The 27444-nt window shown below is 50.0% G+C and overlaps 1 protein-coding gene across 2 annotated transcripts in view; it reads right to left on the bottom strand.

The window, feature by feature from the left end:
* The window catches only part of LOC135177483 (serine/threonine-protein kinase TNNI3K), a 108386-nt gene that overhangs the window by 34131 nt on the left and 46811 nt on the right, over positions 1 to 27444 (bottom strand). For both annotated transcript variants that reach the window (XM_064147509.1, XM_064147510.1), the window contains 10 exons: positions 22640 to 22784; positions 22443 to 22547; positions 19969 to 20063; positions 19058 to 19207; positions 16939 to 17025; positions 15307 to 15363; positions 12735 to 12827; positions 12597 to 12654; positions 10811 to 11005; positions 10060 to 10164 (listed from right to left, as the gene is read on the bottom strand). In XM_064147509.1, the coding sequence (XP_064003579.1) occupies positions 10060 to 10164; positions 10811 to 11005; positions 12597 to 12654; positions 12735 to 12827; positions 15307 to 15363; positions 16939 to 17025; positions 19058 to 19207; positions 19969 to 20063; positions 22443 to 22547; positions 22640 to 22784 (1090 nt within the window). The remainder of the gene's footprint in view (positions 1 to 10059; positions 10165 to 10810; positions 11006 to 12596; positions 12655 to 12734; positions 12828 to 15306; positions 15364 to 16938; positions 17026 to 19057; positions 19208 to 19968; positions 20064 to 22442; positions 22548 to 22639; positions 22785 to 27444) is intronic.

Below are 27444 nucleotides of genomic sequence, written 5' to 3'. Positions count from 1 at the left end.
CTTCCAATACTGACATCATATACAGGTGAGCAGAGCACTCTGCACACTGGAGAGCCTGGCTTTCACAGCAGCTGAACACGTCTGGGTGGTGAGACATTGGAACAGGTTGCTCAGGGAGGCAGTGGGTGTCCCTTCCCTGGAGGGGCTGAAGGTTGGATGAGGCTTTGAGCAACCATGGGGCTTGCTGAGGTGCAGCTTCAATGGCTTAATACAGATTCACAGACTCACAGCTTGCACCGGGTTGGAAGGGATCCTCAAAGGTCAACTTGAGCAGGGACATCTCTGACTTCAAACCTTTGCTGTGATTCCCTGCTCTCTCTCCTGCTTACAGAATCAGAAAGCTCAGAAGATTGGTGCACCATAGACGTACATGTGATGATGTCTCAGGATGCAGAGGCAGGCCTGAGCCAGGTGATGGCTCCTCAGCTCTATGTGAGACTCAAGACAGAGGATGTGGCTGAGTTGGGACACCCTGGCCTGAGCTGAGTGGTGGTTCCTCAGCTGTGCTTAGGACTCGAGACAGAGGAAGTGGCTGATTTGGCACTGCCCTGGCAGGAAGGTCCATGGGGGAAGCTATGCCCTGCTCTGAAACTTATTACCACAATGCTTCCTACGTGGGGCAGGGAGACACAGGGTATCTGGAGAGAGGACATGGTATGGTCTGGCCAGGCTGGTGGCTGGAGAGTCTCCAAGAATGCAGGCTGTGAGGGATGAAGGCAGGTCTTAAATTACCAGATGACAGTTTGACAACTGATTTCCCCAGGTGATGGAAGCTGAAGCAGACCAGTGGTGGGAGGTGTGCCTGGTGAATTTGTGGTCCTAAACCACCCAGTGCAAAGGCAGAGCCAGCAGCTCTCTGTCAGTGACCACTGAAAGAAGGAAAGGGGTGGTGGGTGAAGAGGGAGTTGGTGGGTGAAGAGGGAGTTGGTGGCAGCTCAGCGTGTGCAGGAGAGCTGACATTCATTTCTGGTCTCTCTACAAGAGCTCAGTGAAATCCATTGACTGTGACAGATCAGTAACAAGGGATCAGCATTCATTATTATGCCAGGGGGATGTCTGGAGATGTGAGCTTTTCCTCCCAACTTTGAAGGCGCTCTATGGATCTCGCTTTCCTGGGAGAGACTTTGTAGTGAGGACACAGAATGGAAAATGGAAGGCAAACTTGTGAGGAACAGAATCCAGGAATTAACAAAACTGCAGCTTTGGTTATTTCTTTTCCTTTGTTTCTGTGTTTGATCAAGATGAAGCACAGCCAGCAGCAGGCGAAGCAAGGAAGCGAGCGTCTGCGTTCTAAGCACAGGCGCAGACGGCCCCAGTGTGGAAAGAGCAGCTGGGAAGGGTCAGCTCTTTGTGCAGTCAGCAGCACTGAGTGATGCGGTGCCACGCATGATGAACCAGCGCTCTTGAGAAGGCACTGAGGAAGAGTGTGGCCAGCAGGTCAAGGGAGGTCCTCCTCTCCCTCTGCTCTGCCCTGGTGGGGCCACAGCTGGAGTTCTAAGTTCAGTTCCGGGTTTCCCAGTTCAAGAGAAACAGAGACCAGTAGGAGCTACAAAGATGCTGAGAGGCCTGGAGCATCTCTGTGAGGAGAGCCCTGGAGCTGTTGAGTCTGCAGAAGAGCAGCCTGAGAGGGGATCTGATCAGTGCTCAGCAAGAGATAAAGGCTGGGGACCAGACTCTCCTCAGTGGTGCCCAGTGACAGGATGAGGGGCAGTGGGCACAGGGGGCTCCATCTGAACAGAAGGAGAAAATTCCTTAGCATGAGGGTGCTGGAGGCTGCCCACAGAGGTTGTGGAGTCTCCTTGTCTGGAGAGCTTCCAAATCCACCTGGGCATTGTGCTCCGGGGCAAGCTGCTGTGGGTGCCCCTGCCTCAGCAGGTGAGTCGGACTGGGTGATCTCCAGAGGTCCCTTCCAAGCTCCACCATTCTGTGATCCTGTAAGTACTTGCTGTAGGCATTGGTCAGACAAGCCAAAATGTAGGACAACCCAGTGCTGGATTCAGGGGGGTTGGAGTGGAAGATTTCTAGAGGTCCCTTCCAACCTTCACCATGCTGGGGTCCTGGGGCCTGTGCCACTCCAATCAGCAGGGAAGGATCCATGTGCCCCAAAGGAGGTAAAGCATCTCTGAAGGAGCGGGGTTAGGGGAGTAGTGAGAGGCAGGCACCTGAGCTGCTGCTGCTGCTGCCAGCACCGTTTAGCTTGGGGCAGGATCAGCCCTGCACAGAGACGTGGTCCCTTGCACTCTGCAGGCTGTGACCACGTTGGTCTTTATCCTAACAGGTCAGCAGTGAGCTGCACTTTCCCAGGCAGCTCAGGAGTAGGCTGAAGTGTGGTGAGCATCACTTTTTGTGGGAGAAAATGAGAAATCCATCACTTCTGCACACTAATTTGTGGGTTTTGTTGAACCACTGCGTTACTATCACAGAATGCAAATGAGTTTTGCTGCAGGGGGGAAGACATCTGCTATAGATGCAACTAGAAAAGCTGACAGGAGCTGGAACATCTCCCCAAGTCTGCACTTAGCTGGGTCTGGTTGGAACAGCCTGATGCTGTTTCACTGCTGTCACATTTACTGGAGGCTCTGTACCTGGTACAGAAACCTGGTGAGAGGGGAGCCCTCTGACGTGGGTAAGCTGTTGCCACATGGGCAAGCTTTCACAGCTCTATAAAAGCTGGGCAGGGCCAAGGGGAGGGACAAAAGCAAACCCTTTAATAAAATACTTGCCAGTGAAAGACAGGTACTGTGTGCACCATGCAGCACAGAGTGCAGACCATGCCCACGCTGGCAATGCTGTGTCCTGGTGAGGCCTCATCTGGAGTATTTGGTCGAGTTCTGCCCCTGCCAGGTCAGGAGAGGGAGCTGCTTGAGAGAGTCCAGCACAGAGCCACAAAAATGATGAAGGAAGTTGAACATCTTCCTTATGAGGAGAGCCTAAGGGAGCTGGGGCTGTGCTGCTTGGAGAGGAGGAGACTAAAGAGTGACCTAATCAATGGCTGTAACTATGTAAGGGGTGAGTGGCAGGAGGATGAAGCCAGGCTCTGCTGGGTGATGCCCAGTGACAGGACAAGGGGCAATGGGTGGCAGCTGAGCCATGTGAACCTGAGGAGGGTGAGGTTCTGTGAGGGTGACAGAGCACTGGAACAGACTACTCGAGGAGGTTGTGAAGTCTCTTTGGAAATATTCAAGAACCATCTGGATGCATTCCTGTGTGATCTGGTATAGGAGATCCTGCTCTGGCAGGGGGGCTGGACCAGATGAGCTTTGGAGGTCCCTTGCAGCCCCTGATATTCTGTGATTCTATGATCTCCTAGCCGTTCAAAAGGTCATCTAGCAGGAGAAGGGTATGCAGGATCCATGGGCAACTGGTTTGCTGATTTGGGAAAGCTGTTGCAACTGATTTTGTTTTCAGCAAAGAAGTGCTGTGGACAGACAGCTGAGGGAGGGCATTCCCCCCCTTTGCTTTACTCTGGTGAGACCTCCTCTGGATTAGTGGGTTCAGTTTTGGAACCACCAACACAAGTGGGACATGGAGCAGTTGGAGCAGGTCCAGAAGAGGCCACAAAGATGATCAGTCAGATGGAAGATCTTCCTCCATGGGGACAGGCTGGAGAGCTGGAGATATTCAGCCTATCACCATTCCTGGCTGCCCAGGGAGCTGGTGGAGTCACCATTCCTGGAGGTGTTTAAGAGGAGGCTAGATGAGGCACTTGATGCCATGGTTTAGTTAATTAGAAGGTGCTAGGTGATAGGATGGAACAACCTTCAGGATTGGAAGGAGGCTACAGGAGAGCTGGAGAGGAATTTGTTATAAAGGCATGGAGTGACAGGATGAGGTGTAATGGCTTCAGTCTGAAAGAAGCTGGATTTTGATAAGACACATGGAAGAAAATCTTCCACGTGAGGGTGGTGAAGCACTAGAACAGGTTGCCCAAGGAGGCTGTAGATGCCCCCTCCCCGGAGGTGTTCAAGGTCAGGTTGGATGAGGGCTTGAGCAACCTATTCCAGTGGGAGGTGTCCCTGCCTATGGTGGGGGATTGGAACTGGATGATCTCTGAGGTCCCTTCCAACCTAAACCATTCTATGATTCCATGGTCTTTAAGGTCCCTTCCAACTCAAGCCATTCTGCAATTCCTCACAAGGGGAAGCAGGAAGACAGCAGCTGCATGCAAGGAATCAAGGCAGGGCTATTGCAAACAGGTTTTGAAACAGGAGTGTGGAGAGAGATTCACAGAATGATCACACAGGAACATGTCCAGGCAGGTTTCGAGTATCTCCAAAGAGGGAGACTCCACAACCCCCCATGGCAGCCAGCTCCAGTGCTTTGTCACCCTCACAGGGAAAAAAAATCCAACTCATGTTTACATGAAACTTCCTATGCCTCAACTTCCACCCATTGCCCCTTGTCCTGTCACTGGGCATCACCCAGCAGAGCCTGGCTCCAGCCTCCTGCCACTCACCCTGCACATCTGTATAACCACTGATGAGGTCACCCCTTAGTCTCCTCCTCTCCAAGCAGCACAGCCCCAGCTCCCTCAGGCTCTCCTCCTGACAGAGATGTTCCATTCCCTTCAGCATCTTTGTTGCTCTGTGCTGGACTCTCTCAAGCAGTTCTATGTCCCTCTTGAACTGGGGGTCCCACAACTGGAGACAGTACTGCAGATGTGGCCTCAGCAGGGCAGAGTAGAGGGGCAGAAGAACACTTCAGCTAGGTCAAAAGCCTCCAGTGATTCTGAAGAGCAGTTTTTTCACACACCAGTCATTTTGCCTTCACAGCATATGTCTATTTACAAAGGGCTAAGTGAAAAGTGTACAGATGTGGACACAACGACCCTCACATGCTTTTTAGCACAGTGTTGGCTGCTCCCAGAGCATTCAGGAGAGTGAGGAGAATATGAAAAAAGAAATGAGAAAGTTGGCAGTGGCTTACATGATGAATGGAAAATGAAAGCAATATTGATGGCCTCAGCAAAGAGGCAGAAGAGCTGCAGATAGGAGCAAGAACATTCAAGTGAGGAACACAAATTTTATCAGATAATAGTTTTTAGGGGAAAAAAAAAAGTCAAGCTCTCCCAACCAGGGCTCCCACACATCACTGTCCTCAAGATTTCTAGCTTCAGCCCAAACCCTGGGATGATGAATGCAATCACAGAAGTGTGGTGGGTTCATAGAGCACAGCCACGATTCTGAGTTTGTATGTAGCTGGATTTTAGCTCCCCTATGCATTACCCATCAAAATAAGGAAGTGATTGAGCACGACACGTGGAGCTGTTCTGAGACCCCCAGCATGGCAGGTGAAAACACTGTTCAAACAGAAGGATAACCAGAGGGACTCCCACAGGCTGTGCCCTGTGGGTACAGAGATCATAAAAAATCAGAGGCTTTTCTGTGGTCTTGGTTCAGATTCAGAGGCTGAGAGACCTGGGGCTGCTAAGTCTGGAGAAGAGAAGACTGAGAGGGGATTTAATCAATGTCTATAAATATCTGAGGGCTGGGGCTCAGGAGAGGGGGGACAGGCTCTGCTCACTTGCTCCCTGCAATAGGATGAGGGGCAATGGATGGAAGCTGCAGCACAGGAGGTTCCAGCTCAACACAAAGGGGAACTTCTTGACTGGAAGGGTCCCAGAGCACTGGCACAGGTTCCCCAGAGTGGTTGTGGAGTCTCCTTCTGTGAAGCCTTTGAAGGCCTGTCTGGATGTGTTCCTGTGTGACCCGAGCTAGATTGTATGGTCCTGCTGTGGCAGGGGGGGTGGACTCGATGATCTCCTTGGGCCCCTTCTAACCCCTGACATGCTGTGAGCTGTGATCCTATGATTTGACCTCTGTCAGTAGGTACAAAAATGAGCAGAGTCTCACAATGTAAGTAAAGTGTGTGGAGCTTCAGCTTCAGTCTGCTCAAGAACCTTGTGTGCCTCAAACCCCACTTGATGATATACATGGCCATGACCTGGGCTGACAGCATTTGGGGAGGAGCTGAGAACTCAGACAGTCCCTTCTGTGCATGATGTGTGCAAGTGTTTCTGACAAAACAGCACCCAGATGCTCACTCTTGGTGCTGAGGACCTATCTGAAAGCAGGAGACAGTCTCTGGAAGGGCTTTGCTAGTCTGGTACCATCAGCAAACACTGCACTTAACTCTTCTTTTCTAAGGTAAAAAAAATATATATAACCCACAGAAATAAGGCCTGGAAGGTGCAGCTCAAAAACTCTGTTACTCTCTCAATGGCACTTGGAAATTTGCAAATGAGAAAGGAACTCTTAAGCCCCTGTTTTGAGAAATGCAGCAAGGGAAATCTGATCTGATCTGGCAGAAGGTGAATAATGAGTTCAGCAGATCAGAAATTAATTGTCTTCTGCTGAGGCCACACACAGTTTGAATCGCAGAGGCCAAACATCAGTCTCTTCATGAAGCCATGGAAGGACAAAGAGGAAAAAAGGCTCTGAAGTGTGTGATCATCCAGGCTTTAACAGCAGCAGGCAGTTCCACAGGTCTGCAGCCACCGGGGCAGGAGCCAGGCAGAGCACATTCAGTGCCCAACCCTTCCAGGAGAAGAGGGCCATTAAAGGAGCCTTGTGCCTTTAGCACGCTGTGTGTTTAATGAAAGGCAACTGCTATTTTGGGACTTCACAAGGGATTCTGTAACAAAGAGGAGTTGCAGACACCATCCCCATTACCACCAGGCTTCCAGCCCCTCTTTCATCTTCCTAGCTAAGCCAGAGCTCAAACTTTTACAGCTAGTTAGAGCCATCAAATAAAGGTTAGTTGCTCAAAGGCTTGGTCCCACCATGTTCAGCTGTTATGGCTTAAATTAAATTGATACTAAAATGGTGTCTCTTTTATTCAAGTGCTATAATCATTGTGGCTACAATCCCTGGCTCAGTAGCAATAAGCTGATACGTGCCACTATAGCTGAGAGCTGTCAGAACTTCTTTTTCCTGAACTAGAAAGCAAAATAAAACTCCCAATTATCCCCAGAAAGGAAGGATAACCCCTTTTCCAGGGGAGAGACATGAAAGAGTCATTCTGGCCTGTGTTCTGCAGAGCCACACTGCAGCTTTACTTCATGCATTTATGTGCGTGGCGTTGGGCTGCAGGACTCACAAAGAGGGTTACGAGCTGCGTGGAAACTGAGGGTAAAAAATGTGAGGCTCCTGCGAAGCCTCTGGCAAAACTTAACACAGAATATCACTCCTGGTCTTTCTCTTGAGCTGTCATAAAGATTTTCATCTGGTAATTGGGGCTCGTGCTGAAAGCATGGCTTCTGCTGGCACATGGCAAACCTTCAGGAGTGAAGCTGCTGTCGGCACCACTGATCAGGGGACTGATGTCCTCACAGCACATCACAGCCTCACAGGATGCCAAGGGCTGGAAGGGACCCAAAGAGATCATTGAGTCCAACTGCCCTGCCAGACCAGGACCATACAATCTAGCTCAGGTTGCACAGGAATGCATCCAGACAGGCCTTGAAAGTCTCCAGAGAAGGAGACTTCACAACCTCTCTGGGGAGCCTGTGCCAGTGCTCTGGGATCCTTACAGTAAAGAAGTTCTCTCTTGCGTTAAGGGGGAACCTCCTGTGCTGCAGCTTCCATCCACTGCCTCTTGTCTTATCCCAGGGATCAAGTGAGCAGAGCCTGTCCCCCCTCTGCTGACCCCCAACCCTCAGATACTCATAAACATTTATTTAATCCTCTCTTAGTCTTCTCTTCTGACCCTCACAAAAGGTCTGATTGTCTTCTGACCCTCACAAAAGTCCTCTAAGGCAAGGCTGCAAGATTTGCATCTCTCTAGCAAGATCTTGTCTAGGGTTTTCTTTTGTGGAAAGCATCATTTAAGATCCTCTAGTGCAGAATCTACCAGCCAGCAGCAGGGACAAGGCATGGAGCTGAACTTCACATCTCGATCTTTGCTGACCCAAACCAGCCCCACAGCATCCAGGTCTGTTTCTCTTGACTTGCCATATGCCTGAGTCACAAGCTGCAGCTTCTAAGGAGCATCTCCCTCTGAGCTCCACATGCTGATGGCCTGAAAGGAACCTTTGAAGGGATGCACCACTTGGGGGTGCTGGTGGACAAGAAGCCCAATATGAGCCAGCAGTGTGCTCGGGCAGCCCAGAGAGCAAGCAGAGCAAGCAGCAAGAGAAGTGTGGGCAGCAGGGCCAGGGAAGTGATCCACCCCCTCTGCTCTGCACTGGGGAGACCCCACCTGGAGTACTGCATCCAGTTCTGGAGCCTCTGGTACAAGAGGGATATGGAGGTGCTGGAAGGTGTCCAGAGAAGGGCCACAAGGGTGATCAGAGGGCTGGAGCACCTCTACTGTGAGAAGAGACTGAGGGAGTTGGGGCTGTTCAGTCTGCAGAGGAGAAGGCTCCCAGGTGACCTTATTGTGGCCTTTCAGTATCGGAAAGGGGCCTAGAAGAAAGCTGGGGAGGGACTTTTCAGGCTGTCAGGCAGTGATAGGACTGGGAACAGAGTGGCTGGAGAGCAGCCAGGCAGAGAGGTACCTGGGGATGCTGGTTGATAGAAGACTGAACATGAGCCAGCAGTGTGCCCAGGTGGCCAGGAGAGCCAGTGGCATCCTGGCCTCTATCAGGAACAGTGTGGCCAGCAGGACCAGGACAGTCCTTCTAACTCTGTACTCAGCACTGGTCAGGCCACACACAGGCTAGCTCTGGGCCCCTCAACTTAAGGAAGATGTTGAGGTGCTTGAATGTGTCCAGAGAAATGCACCAAGACTGGTGAGGGGCCTAGAGCACAACTCTGTGAGGAGAGGCTGAGGGAGCTGGGGGTGTTTAGCCTGGAGAAGAGGAGGCTCTGGGGAGACCTCATTGCTCTCTAGAACTACCTGAAGGGAGGCTGTAGCCAGGTGGGGTTGGTTTCTTCTGCCAGGCACCCAGGGACAGAAGAAGAGGACACAGCCTCAAGCTGTGCCAGGGCAGGTTCAGGCTGGATGTTAGGAGGAAGTTCTTCACAGCAAGAGTGATTGGCATTGGAATGGGCTTCCCAGGGAGGTGGTGGATTCCCCATCCCTGGAGGTGTTTAAGAGGAGGCTGCATGAGGCACTTAGTGCCATGGGTTAGCTAATTAGAAGGTGTTTGGTGATAGGTTGGACTTGATGATCTTGAAGTTCTTCCAAACTTGATTAATTCTGATTCTGACCTAACATCTCTCCATTCAGTGAGCAGGGTGGGCATTTCTCCACCCTGTACTGACCCATGCACACCAGGAGACTTTTCCCAGCTGGGACAGTATGAGCAGATTGTTCTCTGCACACACCAAGCAGAGTGGTACTTCCACTCAGAAGCAAAGGCTGACCATTGATGGGTCAGGTGGGAGGAAATGCTAAGTGTGAGCAGCTGCATCCTTTGGCGGCAGTTGAATTTGTAGGATAAATAGACAGGCAGCTGAATATGAGCCAGCAGTGTGCCCAGGCAGCTGAATAGGAGCCAGCAGGGAGCCCAGGCAGCCCAGAAGGTCAATGGCATCTTGGTTTGGATTAAATATGCTGTGGCCAGCAAGAGGTGATTGTCCCCTTGGACTTGGCTTTGATATTGAGTTCAATTTTGGGCACCACAATACAAGAGAGATGTGGAGGTGCTGGAGCAGGTCCAGAGGGCAACGAAGCTGGGGAAGGGCCTGGAGAATAAATGTTATGAGGATCAACTGAGGGAGCTGGGGATGGTTAGTGTGAGGAAGAGGAGGCTGAGGGGAGACCTCGTTGCTGTCTACAACTACCTGAAGGGACATTGTGGAGAGGCTGCTGCTGGGCTCTTCTTACAGCTAACTGGAGACAGAACAAGGGAGAATGGCCTCAAGCTGAGGCTGGGCAGGTTTAGATTGGACATTAGGAAAAAGTTTTTTATGGAGAGAGTGGTCAGGGAGTGGAATGAGCTGCCCAGGGAGGTGGTGGAGTCACCCAGCCTGGATTTGTTTAAGGCTGGTTTGGATGTGGTGCTCAGGGCTATGGTTTAAGGTGACTCTTGCAGAGTAGGGTTCAAGGTTGGACTTGGTGACCCTGAGTGGCTTTGCCAACCTGCATGTTGCTGTGATAAAGAAACCAGCCTACCTGTTCAGATCACGATGGATGATTGGCTGGGTGAGGTTGTGGAGGTACTCCATGCCTTTAGCAACATCCACTGCAATGATCAGCTTAGACTGCAGGTCCAGAGTTCTGCATTTTGGGAAAGAGCGAAGAAAAATGACTCAAATTGAATTAAAAGAGAAAAAAAATACCTGTAAATTTATCATATCTGTAATTCACAGAACCATTGGAGTTGTTTTGCACACAAAATCATAGAAGGGCTTAGGCTGGAAGAGACCTCAGAGATCATCGACTTCAATCTCACTGCCATGGGCAGGGATGCCTCACAACTAGACTTGGCTGCTCAAGCCCACATTCAACCTGGCTTGAACAGCCCCACAGAGAAGTCATCCACAAGCATCCTGGGCAGCCTATTCCAGTGTCTCACCACCCTCATACTGAAGGACTTTGTCCTAAGATCCAGTCTGAACCTATTCTCCCTCGACTTAAAGCCACTTCCCCTTGTGAGAAGTCCCTTTCTGTCCCTCTCCAGCCTTCCTGCAGGATCCCTTCAGGTGCTGAAGCCATAAAGTATGTAGATGTGTGTAGTGTAAAGGAGTGGCAGTAATGTTGTAGTTATTTGTTAATTCCCCTTGTCTGCCCAAAGACGTGATGCAAAGCTCTGATTTTTCTGCTCTGCCCCTTCCTCTTCTGCCTTTTTACCGAAATGAGCTTTCACAGCAGCAGGTCTTCCAAACTCTGCCCCATGAGTCCATGGAAGGAATGGGTGGAATACCTCTTCTGTTCGTGGAGCAGGGAGAAGAGAGACCCTCCAGAAATGTACTGGGTGACAATGGCAAACTGACTGGGGTCATCCAAGCAAGCTCCCACGAACTGAATGACGCAGGGGTGGTTCAGGCGGCACAGGATGGAAACTTCGCGGCAGAACATGTCCACGTCAGACTTGGAGCAGTAGGTGTTGGCTCGGTAGCTTCCCATTCACAGGCAAAGAAAGGGCAAAAATACCATCAATTATCAGAGGGATAACACTTATCTTTGAATCAGAGACGGGTTTGGGTTGGAAGGGACCTTACAGGTCATCCACAGAATCATAGAATCAGTCAGAGTTGGATCATCCAGTTCCAACCCCCCTGCCATGGGCAGCGACACCTCACACTAGATCAGGCTGTCCAGAGCCTCATCCAGCCTGGACTTAAACACCTCCAGGGATGGGACTTCCACCACCTCTCTGGGCAACCCCTTCCAGGCTCTCACCAGCCTCATGCTGAAAAACTTCTTCCTAACATCCACTCTGAATCTACCCATTTCTAGCTTTGTTCCATTCCCCCCAGTCCTATCACTGCCTGACAGCCTGAAAAGTCCCTCCCCAGCCTTCTTCTAGGCCCCTTTCAGATACTGAAAGGCCACAATAAGGTCACCTGGGAGCCTTCTCCTCTGCAGACTGAACAGCCCCAACTCCCTCAGTCTCTCCTCAGAGCAGAGCAGCTCCAGACCTCTGATCATCCTCATGGCCCTTCTCTGGACACCTTCCAGCATCTCCATATCCCTCTTGTCCCAGAGGCTCCAGAACTGGATGCAGTCCTCCAGGTGGGGTCTCCTCAGTGCAGAGCAGAGGGAGAGGATCACTTCCCTGGCCCTGCTGCCCACACTTCTCTTGCTGCAGCCCAGGCTCTGGTTTCTCTCTGGGCTGCCAGAGCACACTGCTGGCTCATGTCAAGCTTCTCATCCACCAGGCCCCCCAGGACCCTCTCCTCAGGGCTGCTCTCAAGCCAGGCACTGCCCAGCCTATATTGGCATTTGGGATTGCTTTGCCTCAGCTGCAGGACCTTGCACTTGGTTGAACTTCATGAGGTTGGCTTGGGCCCATGGCTATCCATGTCCCTGTGGATGGATCCCTCCCTCTGGCTGTCAGCAGCACCACACAGCTTGGTGTTGTCTGCAAACTTGCTGAGGGTGCACTCAGTGCCACTGTCCATGGCACTGACAAAGATGTTAAATGAGACTGGTCCCAGGACCTATCCCTGAGGGATCCAGCTCCAACACCTCTACTATAGGCAGGGACACCTCCTGCTATAGTGGGTTGCTCAAGGCCTCATCCAACCTGGCTTTGAACACTTCCACAGCTTCTCTAGGCAGCCTGTTGCAGTGTCTCACCTCTCTCGCTGTAAAGAATTTCTTCCTAATGCCTCGCCTAAACTGAGCTTCTTCCAGCTTGAAGCCATCATCCCTCTCCTTCAAAGTAGTGTGAAAAACATTCCAGATCAGGTTATGTGGGGCTCTAAGCAACCTGCTCTAGTTGCAGATGTCCCTGCTGGCTGCAGGGAGGTTGGACTGGATGATCTTGCTCCCTCCCTGGAGGTGTTCAAAGCCAGAGTGGATGAGGTCTTCAGTAATTCAGTCCAGTGAAAGATGCCTCTGCCCATGGCAGGGGGCATGGAACTAGATGACTTCTAAGGTCCCTTCCACCCCAAAGCATTCTGTGAATCCAACCCAAACCAGGCTGTGGCTCTGCTCAAATGATGCCCTTGACCAAGGAAGATGGGAAGGTCTGATCGACTCACCGCTTGATCGCAACGATTTGATTCCTGTACCGCCCCTTGTATACTTTCCCAAAGGACCCTAAAAGGGTTCAAAACAAGCACAGAAATGGTTATTGCGAGCACCAGCATGCCAAAGGGATGTGTTTGCCTTGCTGGTACCTGAGCCGATGATCTCGTGGAACTCCAGCTGGGAGAGCTGCAGGTGGAAGTGGGAGGGCAGCCCGGCTCGCAGGAGGAGAACGTCAGCCTTCTCTGCAACAGAAAGCACTTCTGTCGGGGACACGTTGGGTGGGGAGGGCAGACAGCGTTTCTCACTGCACAGCAATGCTGCACAGCAACAGCTGACCTGCCTCCTCTCAACTGGCAACTGGGAATCCCATTCCTGCTGCTTTTAGTAACCACAGGAACCCCACACATTCACGGATTGCCTCAGCTCGGAAGGAAACCTCAAAGGTGATTGTGTCCAACCCCCCTGCAGCAGGGACAGTGCCAACCAGAGCAGGCTGCCCAGGGCCACATCAAGCCTGATCATAGAATCACAGAATTGTTTAGGTTGGAAGGCACCTCAAAGCTCATCCAGTTCCAATCCCTTGCTACAGGCAGGGACACTTCCCACTAGAACAGGTCACTCAAGGACTCTTCTAGCCTGGCCTTGAACATCTCCAGGGAGGAAGCATCCACAGCCTCCCTGGGCAACCTGTGCCAGTGTCTCACACCTCTCACTGTCAAGAACTTCTTACTAACACCCAGTTTAAATCTCCCCTCTGCCAGTTTAAACCCATTACTCCTCATCTTGTCATTACAAGACTTTGCAAATAGTCCATCCCCAGCCCTCCTGCAGGTCCTCATCAAATACTGGAAGGACACTGCAAGGTCTTCTTGAAGCCTTCTCTTCTCCAAGCTGAAGAGCCCCAACTCTCATAGCCTGTCTTCATAGCAGAGCTGCTGCAGCCCTCTGAGCATCTTCAAGGCTTCCTCTGGACTCGCTCCAAATGATGATGGGGCCACAACCACATCTCTAGGCAGCCTGGTGGTCGAGTCACCCATCCTGGATGTGTTTAATCCACCACCATTTGGATGTGGTGCTTAGGGATATGCTTTAAGGTGAATCTTGTAGAGTAGGATTATCCTGAGGGACTTTTCCAACCTGGATGTTTCTGTAATTCTGTGTTCCAGTATTTCATCATCCTCATTGTGAAGAACTTCCTCCTGATGTCCAACCTAATTCTCCCCTGCTCCAGTTTCAAACCATTGCCCCTCATCCTATCACCAGAGGCCCTTCTCAACAGTTCCCACCCCCAGCTCTCCTGTAGGCTTCCTTCAGTTACTGAAAAACAGCTCTTAGGTCTTCTTGGAGCCTTCCCTTCTCCAGGATGAACATCACCAACTCAGAATGTCCTCATAGGGGAGGTGCTCCAGCCCTCTAATCATCTTATGGCCTCCTCTGGGCCTGTTCCAGAAGGTCCATATCCTTCTTGTATTGCAAGTCCTGGACCTGGACACAGCACTCCAAGTGAGGTCTCACAAGAGCAGAAGGGCAGAATCTCCCCTCTCAATCTGCTGGCCACACTTCATTTGATGCAGCCCAGGTGCCATTGGCCTTTTGGGCTGCAAGTGCAGATTGCTGCCTCATGTCCACCAGCACCCCCAAATCCTCTTCTGTGGGCACCTGTCGACATCATTCCCCAGCCTGCATTGCTATTGAGATATACCCCAGTCACAGACACTGGCACTGCTGCCATTTCCTTGGTTCCCTTGGATGAAAATCTTGTCACTGGTGAACACCAACCCTTCTGCCCACATCAGGTAACATTTGTTATATGGATAAAAAATTCCCTTCCCTTTTTTAGTGTGTTCATGACTCATGTGGGGATGCTACTGCAGATCTAACCTGCTCTTCACTGACCTGCTGGGTCTAAGTTTTGCCACTTAATTTAGTTGTCAAACGGCTCTACCTCGTGGATCTTTTTGACTTATTGCTACGAAGTTCATCAGAATTTCCCCAAATGCATCATGTTAGTCTGTGTTAGGGATCATAGAATCAGAGTCAACCAGGTTGGAAGAGACCTTCCAGATCATCCAGCCCTGTCCAGTCAACCAGACCATGGCACTGAGTGTCCCATCCAGTCTTTTCTTGAACACCTCCAGGGATGGCAACTCCACCACCTCCCTGGGCACCCCTACCCAGAGTGACTATTTGAAGGGGGAAGCTGAAGGCACAAATATTTGCATATTTCAAAGTACAAATGTTCACCTGAATGTTTGAGCTAAATGTGATTCAGGTTAACTCAAGGTGCTCTAGGACAGAATCTTTCTAGTAAAGGTAATCCAGGCATTTTACAGTGGAATTCAGGGAATTCAGTACCATATTTGTTTGAATGCATGGATCTTCAGTGATTTCTTTCACACTAACTCATAATCACATCCTTTGCTCCAAAGAAATAAAAATACATCTGTTTTAAAGACGATAAATGTTTTAAAGCAAGATAAATGATCATGATGCTGAGCCACACAGAATGATCATGCTGCTGTGCCACAGAGCTAAGGATGTTGTTTCCCAGAGGATCCTAGGGAGGTACAACTGCTGCTTGTCCCCGTGGTTACATTGATGAACAAGGAATTCCAGAGGTGTTAGATCTCCTATAGCATGTTCAGGCTGACAAATACCTTGGCTAATACTTTGGCTAAAAAGACAATAAAAGCTCCATTTTCTCTTTGCCCCCAACAGTACCTTTAGTCATGCTTTTGATCTTTCCCAGAGGGGATGGGACAGACACATAGGAGCCATCTGAAAGACAAGGACAGATCAAGGTGCATAGAGTCATTGGAAAAAATCACTGAGTCCAACTGTCAACCCAACACCACCATGGCCATCAGACCATGTCCCCTGGGTTTCTCAAACACCTCCAGGGATGGTGACTCCACCACCTCCCTGGGCAGCCTATTTCAATGCCTGACCACTCTTGCAGGAAAGAAATTGTTCCTCATGTCCAACCTAAACCTCTCCTGGCACAATTTCAGGCCATTTCTTCTCTCATATCACCTGATACTTGGGAGAAAAGACCAACTCCCAACTGGCTTCAACCTCCTTTCAGAGAGTTGTAGAGAACCAGAAGGTCTCCCTTCAGCCTCCTTTTCTCCAGGCTGAACAACCCCAGTTCTCTCAGCTGCTTCTCATCAGACCTGTTCTCCAGACCCTTCATCAACTTCATTGTACTTCTCTGGTCCTGCTCCAGCCCCTCATTGTCCTCATTGGGCTAAGGGGCCCAAAATTGAACCCAGGATTCAAGGTGTGGCCACCTCCAGTGCCTGGCACAGGGGCACAATCACTTCTCTACTCCTGCTGGCCACACCATTGCTGGTCCAGAACAGGATGCTGGTGGTCTTCTTGGCCACATGCTTGGCACACACTGAGGTAATATCAACCAGCACCCCCAGGTCCTTTTCTGCTGAGCAGTTTTCCAGCCACCTCACTCCAACCTCCTTGCAGGGAGCTGTTTGTATCAGCTGGACTTAGCGCCGGAGCTCAGACCAGATTCACAAGCCCTGCTGTCCAGGCTGTGAACACATCACGCTGTGCTCTTCACCCCCTACATCTTCTGGAAGACCTCAGCTTTCTCCAGGTTCCAGAAATGTCACCTCTTGTTGTCCTCCTCATCTGGGAGCTGATCTCTGTTGAACAACCAGTATTAAAGCATCTATCTGGATGTGTTAATTGCTCCCCCTAATAAATTTCCAACACCTGCATAAGCTCAGTCCCCTATGGATCTGCATACACCTGAGATGTGCTGAACCTAAACCTGGGAGTGGTCACACTGTATAGGAGGTAGACTGAGCAGCTGATGACTGTAGGGTTCCTCCTGGTTCCACAGCAAAAGGAACCAGGGCCTGGACAAGTGCCAGCATGGAAGATGCTCACCTCCTCTGTAGGCAGCGTTCCCAACACACTGCACAATGTTCTGCTTATCCAACCACTGGTACCAGCCTTTTTCTTGGCTGTTGCCAGCACAAATGAGTATTGCTGTAGATCCCCAAAACATGAGGGAGTCTGAATATTGCAATACACCAGATGTCAGCAGAGCAACCTCACAGGGACTGGTTGAGGAAGGTAGGTGTGAGTAATGACAGACAGGGATTGATCTCTGTCTCACAGCTTTCAGCTTTCCTTCCTACTGAGTAACACAAAGTGACGACTCTCTTTCAAGACAGAGGAAGACTTTTGGCATAACTTGGAAAATGGTGACTCTCAGGACACTAATTCTGTGACAAACAGACCCCACTTTGGCAGAACGTTCCCAGGAATTCCTGCAGCCCCTGGATCAGGCTGGTTGGGAACAGCAGGAGGTGGTTGCTCAGACCATACCTCCTCCAGGCTGTGAGTATTCATTACATGGTGAGTCATCCTGGGGCCTCTTGTAGTGCTTCAGGAGGGTCACAATGGCATCATGGCCTGAGAAAAGAAGAGGAAAAGTAAAGGTTTGCAGGGGAGCTAAAAAGGTGTTTTTAAATTCACAGAATCACAGAATATATCTGTCTGGAAGAGACCTTAACAGTCATCCAGGCCAACCCTTGACCCAGCACATGACCTAAACATGTGTGACCCAGCACATGTTTAGGTCAACACTAAATCCTGGCCCTAAGTGCCAGGTCCACACACTGCTTGAACACCTCCAGGGATAGTGACTCCACCACTGCCCTGGGCAGACCATTCCAGTGTTTGAGCACACTTTCAGTGAAGAAATATTTCCTAACATCCATCCTGAACCTCCCCTGGTGCAGCCTGTATCCATTTTCTCTTGTCCTGTCACTTGGCATCAAGCTGAAAAGGCTGCACCCTCCTCACTCCAACCTCCCTTCAGGTAGTTTTAGAGAGCAAAGAGGTCTCTTCTCATCTTCCTCTTCTCCATACTGAACACCCCCAGCTCCCTCAGACATTCCTCACAGGCCTTCACCAGCTTTGTTGCCATTCTCAGGACAGTCTCCAACACCTCAATTTCCTTCTTAAAGTGAAGGACCCCGAACTGAACACAGTACTCAGGGTGTGGTCTGAGCAGTGCTGAGTACAGGGGGATGATTCTTACAATAGCAGGGCACTTAAGAAAACACACAAAAGAAAGCCAGAGCAGCACTAATCTGAAACACAAATGGATCTTAACTGCCAAAAAATCCAGACACGTTGTTCTCCTGAGTCCATCCAACCCTAAAAGTGTGGTACATAGCAACAGAAAAGCACTGCTGCAAGAAATCCTGGAATGGAAGCTGACAACAGCCACCAATAGGCCTGATAAGGAAAATCAGTGCCTGAGAACATCTCAGTTTTGGTGCCCCAGACTGAACAGCACTGTGCTGCTGTGGGCTCAGCTGCTCCTTCTTCCACCCCACCAGAAGATGTTTAGTGTGCAAAGTTCTGCTTGGCAATTGTTAAGGGTTAACCCCTCCTGGGAGGACGTGGTCTGGAACTTCAGCTGAAGGCTGTGCAGCCATCCAGTGAGACATGCACAAACTGCAGAGCTGGGCACAGAGGAACCAAATGAGGTTCAACAAGGACAAGTGCAGAGTCCTGCACCTGGGGAGGAATAATAAACTGCACCAGTACAGGCTGGGAGGTGATCTGCTGGAGAGCAGCCCTGTGGAGAGGGACCTGGGAGTGCTGCAGGATAACATCCATGGCATAGCAATGTGCCCTTGTGGCCAAGAGGGCCAGTGGGATCCTGGAGTGTATTAGAATAGAACAGAATAGAATCAACCAGGTTAGAAGAGACCTCCAAGCTCATCCAGTCCAACCTAGCACCCAGCCCTATCCAGTCAACTAGACCATGGAACTAAGTGCCTCATCCAGGCTTTGCTTCAACACCCCCAGGTGGTGACTCCACCACCTCCTTGGGCAGCCCATTCCAATGCCAATCACTCTCTCTGGCAAGAATTTCCTCCTAACATCCAGCCTGTACTTCCCCCAGCACAACCTGAGACTGTGCTCCCTTGTTCTATTTCTGGTTGCCTGGCAGAAGAGCCCAATCCCACCTGGCTGCAGCCTCACTTCAGGCAGTTGTAGACAGCAACATGGTCACCCCTGAGCCTCTCCAGGCTGCACACCCCCAGCTCCCTCAGTCTCTCCTCACAGGGCTGTGCTCCAGGCCCCTCCCCAGCCTTGGTGCCCTTCTCTGGACACATTCAAGCACCTCAACATCTTTCCTAAGTTGAGGGGCCCAGAACTGGACACAGGACTCAAGATGTGACCTAACCAGTGCTGAGTACAGGGGCAGAAGGACTTCCCTGGTCCTGCTGGCCACAATATTCCTGATATAGGCCAGGCCATCTGTCGTTGAGTTTGCATCAAATTAACCTGATCCCACCTGAGAGGATCAGTAAAAAAGCTGCTTTTTTACAACCCTAGGTGCCAGGAGCTGGAGAGCTGATGGTGACAGCTCAGTCTGCAGGGACTCAGAGGTTATTTTGCAGCAGAAAGCAGAAAATGGAAATACCTTTCTCATAAGCCCACATCAAACAGGTCTGCTCATCTTTTTCTCCACTGGACCTGCTGGGATCACAAGCTACCAGATTCATGTCAGCTCCGTTATCTAGCAGAAACTGCACCAGTCGAATGTGGCCGTGATAGCAGGCACAGTGCAGCCCTAGAAGATCAGAGCAGTGAGGTCAGCACAGCTGCCACAGCATCAACACAGCACTCAGCACCTTGAGACCATCAATAAGGAACAGAGAGTCTAAAAAACAGCCCAGGCAAGAGGTGACAATAAACTCCTACCTAATGCCTCAAGGACCCATCTATTGCGGCTCCACCACCTGCAAATCACATTTCACAGCTCTGTATGCAAGCAAAAGCAAGGGAAGCAAACTAAAAGCTTTTAGCTGTGGCACAAGGAAGTTGTGCAGCCCTCCAGACAGTGTCCTCCATGCCCAGCCTCAGCAGAACAATCATAGAACACACTGGGTTGGAAGGGACCTTTAAAGGTCATCTAATCCAAACCCCCTGCAGTGAGCAGCAACATCTCCACCTAGATCAGATTGCTCAGAGCCCCATCAGGCATAACCTTGAATGTCTCAAGGGATGGGGCCTCCACCACCTCCCTAAGCAAGCTGTTCCAGTGTTCCACCACCCTCCTTGGGCCTAATTCTTACTAGTATTGAGAACTGTTTTACATCTGGTTTTATTACTCAAATACGAGCTAATGAGCCTGGCACCTCACTCAGCTCTTATAACCTTGACACCTGCCTGCAAACATATCTCCAAAAAAGATCAGACTTGTCTGAGGGTAACTGGATGCTGATCATCAGGTTACCCTGGGAACTCCCCTAGCAATCTTGATTTTGCAGGGCTTCCCCATTTTCCAGTGCTGGGATAAGTATTCACACCCAATGAGGAGGGTGATGTTACCTGTGTGTCCATCTCTTCCTTGGTGGTTGATGCTTACAACATTCTGGTCAAGAAGATATTTTACGAGTTCTATGTTCTTCCCGTAGGTGCAAGCACTGCAAACATCAAGGGAAAAGTGAATACTACAGTCCAGAAAAGGACAAACACTTTGGGTAGCCAGAAATATGATTTGGACTAGATAAAAGTGTAATAACAGATTTTTAGAACCACAGAATCACAGAATGTCAGGGGCTGGAAGGGACCTTGAAAGCTCATCCAGTCCAACCCTCCTGCCAGAGCAGGGTCTCCTAGACCAGATCACACAGGAACACATCCAGGAGGGTTTGGAATATCTCCAGAGGGAGACTCCACAGCCCCCCTGGGCAGCCTGTCCCAGTGCTCTGTCACCCTCACAGGGAAAAATTCCTCCTCGTGTTTACATGAAACTTCCTATGCCTCAGCTGCCACCCATTGCCCCTTGTCCTGTCACTGGGCACCACCCAGCAGAGCCTGGCTCCAGCCTCCTGCCACTCACCCTGCACATCTTTATAACCACTGATGAGGTCACCTCTCAGGCTCCTCTTCTCCAAGCAGCACAGCCCCAGCTGCCTCAGGCTCTCCTCCTAACAGAGATGTTCCATTTCTTCATCATCTTTGTGGCTCTGATGGACACTCTCCAGCAGTTCTATGTCACTCTTGAACTGGGGGGCCCAGAACTGGACACAGTACTCCAGATGTGGCCTCAACAGGGCAGAGTAGAGGGGCAGGAGAACCTCTCTCGACCTACTAACCACAGCCCTTCTAATCCACCCCAGAACAGCATTGCCCCTCCTGGCCACCAGAGCACATTGCTCATTCATGGTCACCCTCCCATCCACTAGGACCCCCAGATCCTTTTCCCCTTTGCTGCCTTCCAACAGCTCAGTCCCCAACCTACACTGATCCCTGGGCTTGTGCTCTCCCAGGTGCAAGACTGCACACTTGCCCTTGTTGAATTTCATTCATTTTTGCCCTGCCCACCCCTCCAGCCTGGCCAAGTCTCTCTGAATGGCAGCACAGCCTTCTGGGGGGGCAGCCACTGCACCCAGTTTGGTGTCATCAGCAAACCTGCTGACAGTGCACTCTGAATGCACTCAGTGCACTTTAGAGTCCTGCGTGGTTAATCCACTCAGGAGTGCTCCCTGTGAGCATTTCAGAAACACCCCAATTACTGTTGCAGAAACAGCTTTTGCACAGCTATGTGCAGTTAACTGAGTCTGGTTTGCAAAGTGCCTCTGCAGTAGCACCTGACAGCCCTGCAGCATCGTGCCCAGGCTGTGCTCTGCCACCTCATTTCCAGTTTGCACTGACAAGACTCCATCAGCTTCCTTGGCGGGACAGGCTCTGAGCTCAGCTTCCCAATGGGACAGAATGAGGTAACCATCATCCATGCAGATGCTGAGCCTGATGCCCTTCCTACCTGTCACTTACTGGCACACTCCCTGTTCACTGCCTGGTTCTGGTAGCTGAGAGAGCTGGGTTTGTTCAGCCATGAGAAGAGAAGGCTCAGAGGAGACCATATCACCATAGACAAGTATCTAAAGGCTGGCTATTGTGAGGATGGAGGCTCTCTTTTGACAAGGAGTCTCATGGAAGAGAAAAGGGGTGATGGGTACAAGCTACTGCTGGGGAGACTCCCATGGGATTTCAGAAGAAAATCTTTCCCCATGCGAACAAGTGGACATTGGAATCACCTCCAATGAATGGATTGCCCTGCATCAAGTGGTCCTAAGACTCAGTTTGACAGGGTGCTGGGCCTGCTCATTGCAACTGCACTATCACCTAGAAAGAATGGGTGAGGTGATCCTTGGGGTCCCTTCCAACCTGGCACTCTGGCATTCCTTGATTCTACCTCATTTGTGTGCAGTTCTGGAGCCAAACACAAGAAGGACATGGAACTGTTTGAACCAGTCCAGAGGAGGCCAGCAAGATGCTCAGAGGGCTGCAGCAGCTCTGCTCTGAGGACAGGCTGAGAGAGAGTTGGGGCTGTGCAGCCTGGAGAAGAGAAGGCTTCCAGGAGACCTTGAAATGGCCTTCCAGGGCTACAGGAGGGCTGGGGAGGGACTACTGACAAGGTCTTGTCATGACAGGACGCGGAGGTTTAAACTGGCAGAGGGGAGATTTAAACTGGATGTTAGGAAGGAGTTTCTAAGGAAACATAGGAACTCCTGAGGGTGGTGAGACACTGGCACAGGTTGCCCAGGGAGGTGTTCAGGACCAGGTTGGATGAGGCCTGGAGTGACTTCTTCTAGTGGGAGGTGTCCCTGCCTACAGGGTGAGGGGTCAGAACTAAATGATCTTTGAAGTCTATCCCAACCTAAACTATTCTGTGATTCTATATCTCAAACTACAACCTTAGCACTTGTGGTGAGCTCACTGCTTGCTTAGTTCCTCACCTGGCTGTTGGAGACACATAAAGGAGGAATTCTGAGGATAAGGGGTTCCAAACCTCTCACCTGTGGAAGGCTGTTTCACTGAATATGTTCTCTTTGGTGAGACTTTCTGTGCCCGACAGCTGAATTATCTCCTTGGCGACTTCAAACTTCCCATTGTAACATGCCCTGGAGGTGAAGTCAACAGAGAGGCCATCAGCAACAGCAGCTTCACCCTGCAGGCCCAGCCCCCGTCAGGCAGAGCTGCCCTGAGCACTCACAGGTGTAAAGGAGTGTCTCCATAGATGTTCACCACGTGCGGCTGGACCTCGAAGCTGCTCTGCAGTAAGAACTTCACAATTTCATGGTGGCCAAAACGAGAGCAGAAGTGCAGTGGAACATGATCTTCGTTGTCCTGGGCGTTCACTGCATGGGAAAAGACCAAAGAAGAATTTGCTGCACAGCTCCTCTGGATGGTCTGCCCAGGGCAGTGTCGGAGTCACCATAGAATGACAGAACGGTTTAGGTTGGAAGGGACCTCAAAGCTCACTCAGTTCCAATCCCCTGCCATAGGCAGGGGGACCTCATACAAGAACAGGTCGCTCAAGGCCCCATCCAACCTGGCTTTGAACACCTCCAGGGAGGTTGTGGATCACAGAATCCCAGAATGTGATTGTGCCTGTTTAGGGGGCAGGAAGATGCATTCCAGCACCTAGGAACTGTTTCAGCCATGACTGGAATGGGTCTGGTTACACTTCCCATGGGCTCCTTACACTTCCCACATCTTCCTTCTGAGGAGAGCCTGAGGCAGCTGGGGCTGTGCTGCTTGGAGGAGGAGACCAAGGGGAGACTTCATTCATGTTTCTAAATATGTAAGGGATGAGTGGCAGGAGGCTGGAGCCAGGCACTGCTGGGTGACGCCCAGTGCCAGGACAAGGGGCAATAGGTGGCAGCTGAGGCATAGGAAGTTTCATGTAAACACGAGGAAGAATTTTTTCCCTGTGAGGGTGACAGAGCTCTGGAACAGGCTGCCCAGGGGGGTTGTGGAGTCTCCCTCTCTGGAGATATTCAAAACCTGCCTGGATGCATTGCTGTGTGATCTGGTTTAGGAGATCCTGCTCTGGCAGGGGGCTGGACTGGATGAGCTTTGGAGGTCCCTTCCAGCCCCTGACATTCTGTGATTCTATGATTCTATGACTCCTCCTTAACCTGGTCAGCAAGAAGCAAAGGAGAGGTTGGACAAGGCTCTAGACTGAGCTGTCCACCGATAGAGAAACGTCCAAATACTGTTTTTGCACCCCTAAAAAGGTCTTTATCTACATGTAAAGCAGACCAAGTACTTCTGTGGCTCTTGCTGTATTTCTGCATTTAAAGACAGAACAGCCACCACTGGCTGGTGCCACAGCTGCTAGAAGTGACAGACCCAGCTCCTCCACAGGACACTTTGTTCTCACTTCTGTCTAGCACCAGGTCTTTGAGACAATTTACAAGCAATTAACAGGCGACTAAGGAATAATTAGTCATTACAGGTGCCCAGACTTGTACTACACAGACTTTCCAGCACAACCTTGACAAGCATCTCTCAGGAATGATTCCCTTCTGTAGCTGATGTCCTTGAGATTCCCTTCTGTCCCAAGGACAAAGGCTAAATCAACACATTCCGAGGTTCTGTCTTTTGATTTCCTATGAGTATAAAGAGCAATGGAAATGAAAGTAAACCTGTGCTTTAAAACCTCTCTCAGGTAAAGCCAAATGCTTCGAGACTCAGCCCTTTAAAGGTGAACTTAAAACTTCACCAGAGTCTAGAGACAGCCCCAGAAGGGAATTTTGTATCAGGATGAGAACCAAAAAGCAAAAGAAAAAGAAGGAATTTCTGTATTCTGTGGCCTGCAAATTTCATTAACTGCTCTCACTTACCTTCCTAGGTCAGTAGGAGCCTAACATAAGCCTTATATTAAAAGCAGAAAGGAAAAGTAAACAGTTTTATTCCTCCATTCTAAAATAATTCTCCAGCTTATGGATTGATGTGACACATTAGCCTTTACTTTTCATTATGATGCAGCACCAGACACAGATTCATTCTGCAGTGCAATAAATAAGAGGGGACTAAATGTCAACGTTTTATTATAATAAATGTCAGTGTTTTAGGATGTGTGCCCATGGGATGGCCTGAAGGACGTCAGGGGCCTCAGGGCCACCAGCTTCCACAGCACAACAGGGTGTAAGGTGCAAGGAGCATGGAAGGAAACATATATCTTCTCCCTTGTTTGTGCAAGCTGGAAGTGCTGTCAGGTACTCCAATCCATTTCCCTCACCTCTGGAAGGATGTGCAACTACAGCACAGGATGATGGGCTTTGCTTTAAGTGTGGGCTTCTTGATCTGTACATGAAACACAAGGGGTGAAGTGGAGCCCTGAAATGAAGGAACAGTTCAGAATTGAACCAAAAAATCCACGAGAAGTACTCTGGAGGAGAGATACAGCAAGAAGGACATCCCATTGAAGCAGGAACAACTAAGGAAGAGCCCAGGAGACCTCTTCAGGATGAGGATTTAAAGTATTTTTTATGTTACATGGAGGACAGAGAGTGCAGCTGGCATGGCAGTCAGCAGCTGAAAACTGAAAACTTGGACTCACAGACTCACAGAATGGGTTAGGTTGGAAGGGACCTCAAAGCTCGTCCAGTTCCAACCCGTGCCATAGGCAGGGACACCTCCCACTATGAGATGTCACTCCAGGCCTCATCCAACCTGGTCTTGAACACCTGCAGGCAGAGAGCGGCCACAACCTCCCTGGGCAACCTGTGCCAGCGTCTCACCACCCTCACTGCAAAGAACCCTTTGCTAACATCTAGTTTGAATCTCCCCTCTGCCAGTTCAAACCCATTCCTCCTCATCCTGTCATTACAAGACCTTGTCAATAGTCCCTCCCCAGCTCTGGCAAACTCTGGTTGTCAATGTGAAAGAGCTTGTTTTTGGCAGAGGTAACAGCCATTTGCAAAGCTGCCCCTCCAGAAAACCCCAGGACCTACATCTCTGGGCAGCTGAGCTGTCCTGAGAGCAAACAAAACTTATTAAGAGACCACAGGAATGATAAAGAGAAAGAACTAATTTTGTGTCACATGGTGCCTGAAAGAAACCTCCAGGACCACCAGTTGGAAGAACAGTAAGAAATAGCATTTGGCTCATGTGAAGCAGAGGAAATGTTTGTTTCCCAGCCACCAACCAGCTCTGTTTGTAGATGTTCTGCCCAAGCTACCCTATCAGGCCCTAAACCAGCTTTTCACATATGACCTCTCTTTTCTTTCATTTTGAAAGGAACAGGTTTTGAAGTTCATGCAGACATCTACATCAGAAGTCCTACTTCTACATTGAAGCATTTGAAATGCAATTATTTTCAGGACCTCTCTGATTTTAAAGAAACATGAAAAAAAATAAGAAGAGCCAGAACATCTCTAACAATTCTGAGTTGTTATTGCTTCTCAGAGCTCACCTCTGCATCACCCATTCATTTTAATGCTTGAGCACTGGGACACCAGCAGAAGTGTGGCCACACCAGCAGGTAAACAAAACAAGAGGAGATAGCCACAGCTCTTTAGTTCCAATCATCAAGTTTGCCTTCCTCCATGCAAGCAGTAGGTGGGATTGAGAAACAGCAAGACATTAGATGAGCTGGACTTAGGCCTAGAAGCCAGCCCTCCTAAGACCCAGGCATGGACCCTTCTGACCACCTAAATGGCTCACAGCTTGACTGCACACAGTATCACAGTATCATCAGGGTTGGAAGAGACCTCACAGATCATCAAGTCCAACCCTTTACCACAGAGCTCAAGGCTAGACCATGTCAAGACCACAGTCAGGCAACTGCTAAAACCTCATCAGTGGTTATAAAGATGTGCAGAGTGAGTGGCAGGAGGCTGGAGCCAGGCTCTGCTGTCTGATGCCTGATGATAGGACAAGGGGCACTGGGTGGAAGCTGAGCCATAGGAAGTTCCATGTAAATAGGAGCATTTTTTTCCCTGTGAGAGTGACAGAGCACTGGAACAGGCTGCCCAGGGGAGTCATGGAGTCTCCCTCTGGAGATATTCAAACCCCTCCTGGCAGTGTTCCTGTGTGATCTGGTTTAGGAGATCCTGCTCAGGCGGGGCGGGCGGGGGGGGGTGTGTTGGACTGGATGAGCTTTTGAGGTCCCTTCTAGTCTCTGACATTCTGTGGAGTCACCTGGATCTAACATTCATTTTCTGAAACTACATAGAGAAATGTGGGCTATGGGCATGAGTATAGCAGATCTACAACAGAAGCAAGGAGGAGACAAAAGGACTTCAGGTCAGAGGATGAGCAGGAATGGATTGAAGCTGGAAATTATGAAGAAATTCTTTCCAGTGAAGGTGGTGAGACACTGGAATAGGTCACCCAGGGAGGTGGTGGATGCCCCCTTCCTGGAGGTTTTCAAGGGCAGGCTCGATGAGACCTGGTCTAGTGGGAGGTGTCCCTGTCCATGGTCAGGGGGTTGGAACTGGATGATCTTTAAGGTCACTTCCAAACCATTCTATGATCCAGGAAAAGGAAGTCAGCCCGATGAAGCAAGGTAAGAGAGTGGCTGTTTAGCAGCACTGATGATTTCTCACTGTTGTGAACTCCCTTTCTTACTTTAAGAAGAAAACTCCCTCTCCTCAATTTTCTTTATCACAATTATCCTAGGAAAAAAACATCACAAGTCTACCAGCCTGCAGGAATGAATCAAGAATTCTGAAGTGATACTTTGCACCCCAGTTATTGCTGCATTCTATCACTTGGATATTCTAAACTAGGAAACCGAATTTCCTGACAGAATAAATAACGCAAGTTGATAATCATCTTGACTCAGTAATGCAAAGAATATGTTGAGAAGTTTGGAAGGTGTAAAAAATATAAAGAAAAAAAAAAAGAGAAGGAGGTAGAAGTTGTTCAAAACAGAAATGAGAAATTCAGTCTGCAAAGACCTCAGGTAGTTAAGGCAAATTGAGTTACAGCTGCTAGTCTTTGGGATGTATTAATGATTTCAATGTGAATTTGGAGCTCCAAGGGATCTGATCAGAGAGTTGTTCA

This window comes from Pogoniulus pusillus, chromosome 8 (genome assembly GCF_015220805.1).
Source record: "Pogoniulus pusillus isolate bPogPus1 chromosome 8, bPogPus1.pri, whole genome shotgun sequence".
NCBI classification, from domain to species: Eukaryota; Metazoa; Chordata; class Aves; order Piciformes; family Lybiidae; genus Pogoniulus; species Pogoniulus pusillus.
Note: the sequence above shows the minus strand (reverse complement) of the source record. Positions and strands in the feature narration are given on the sequence as shown.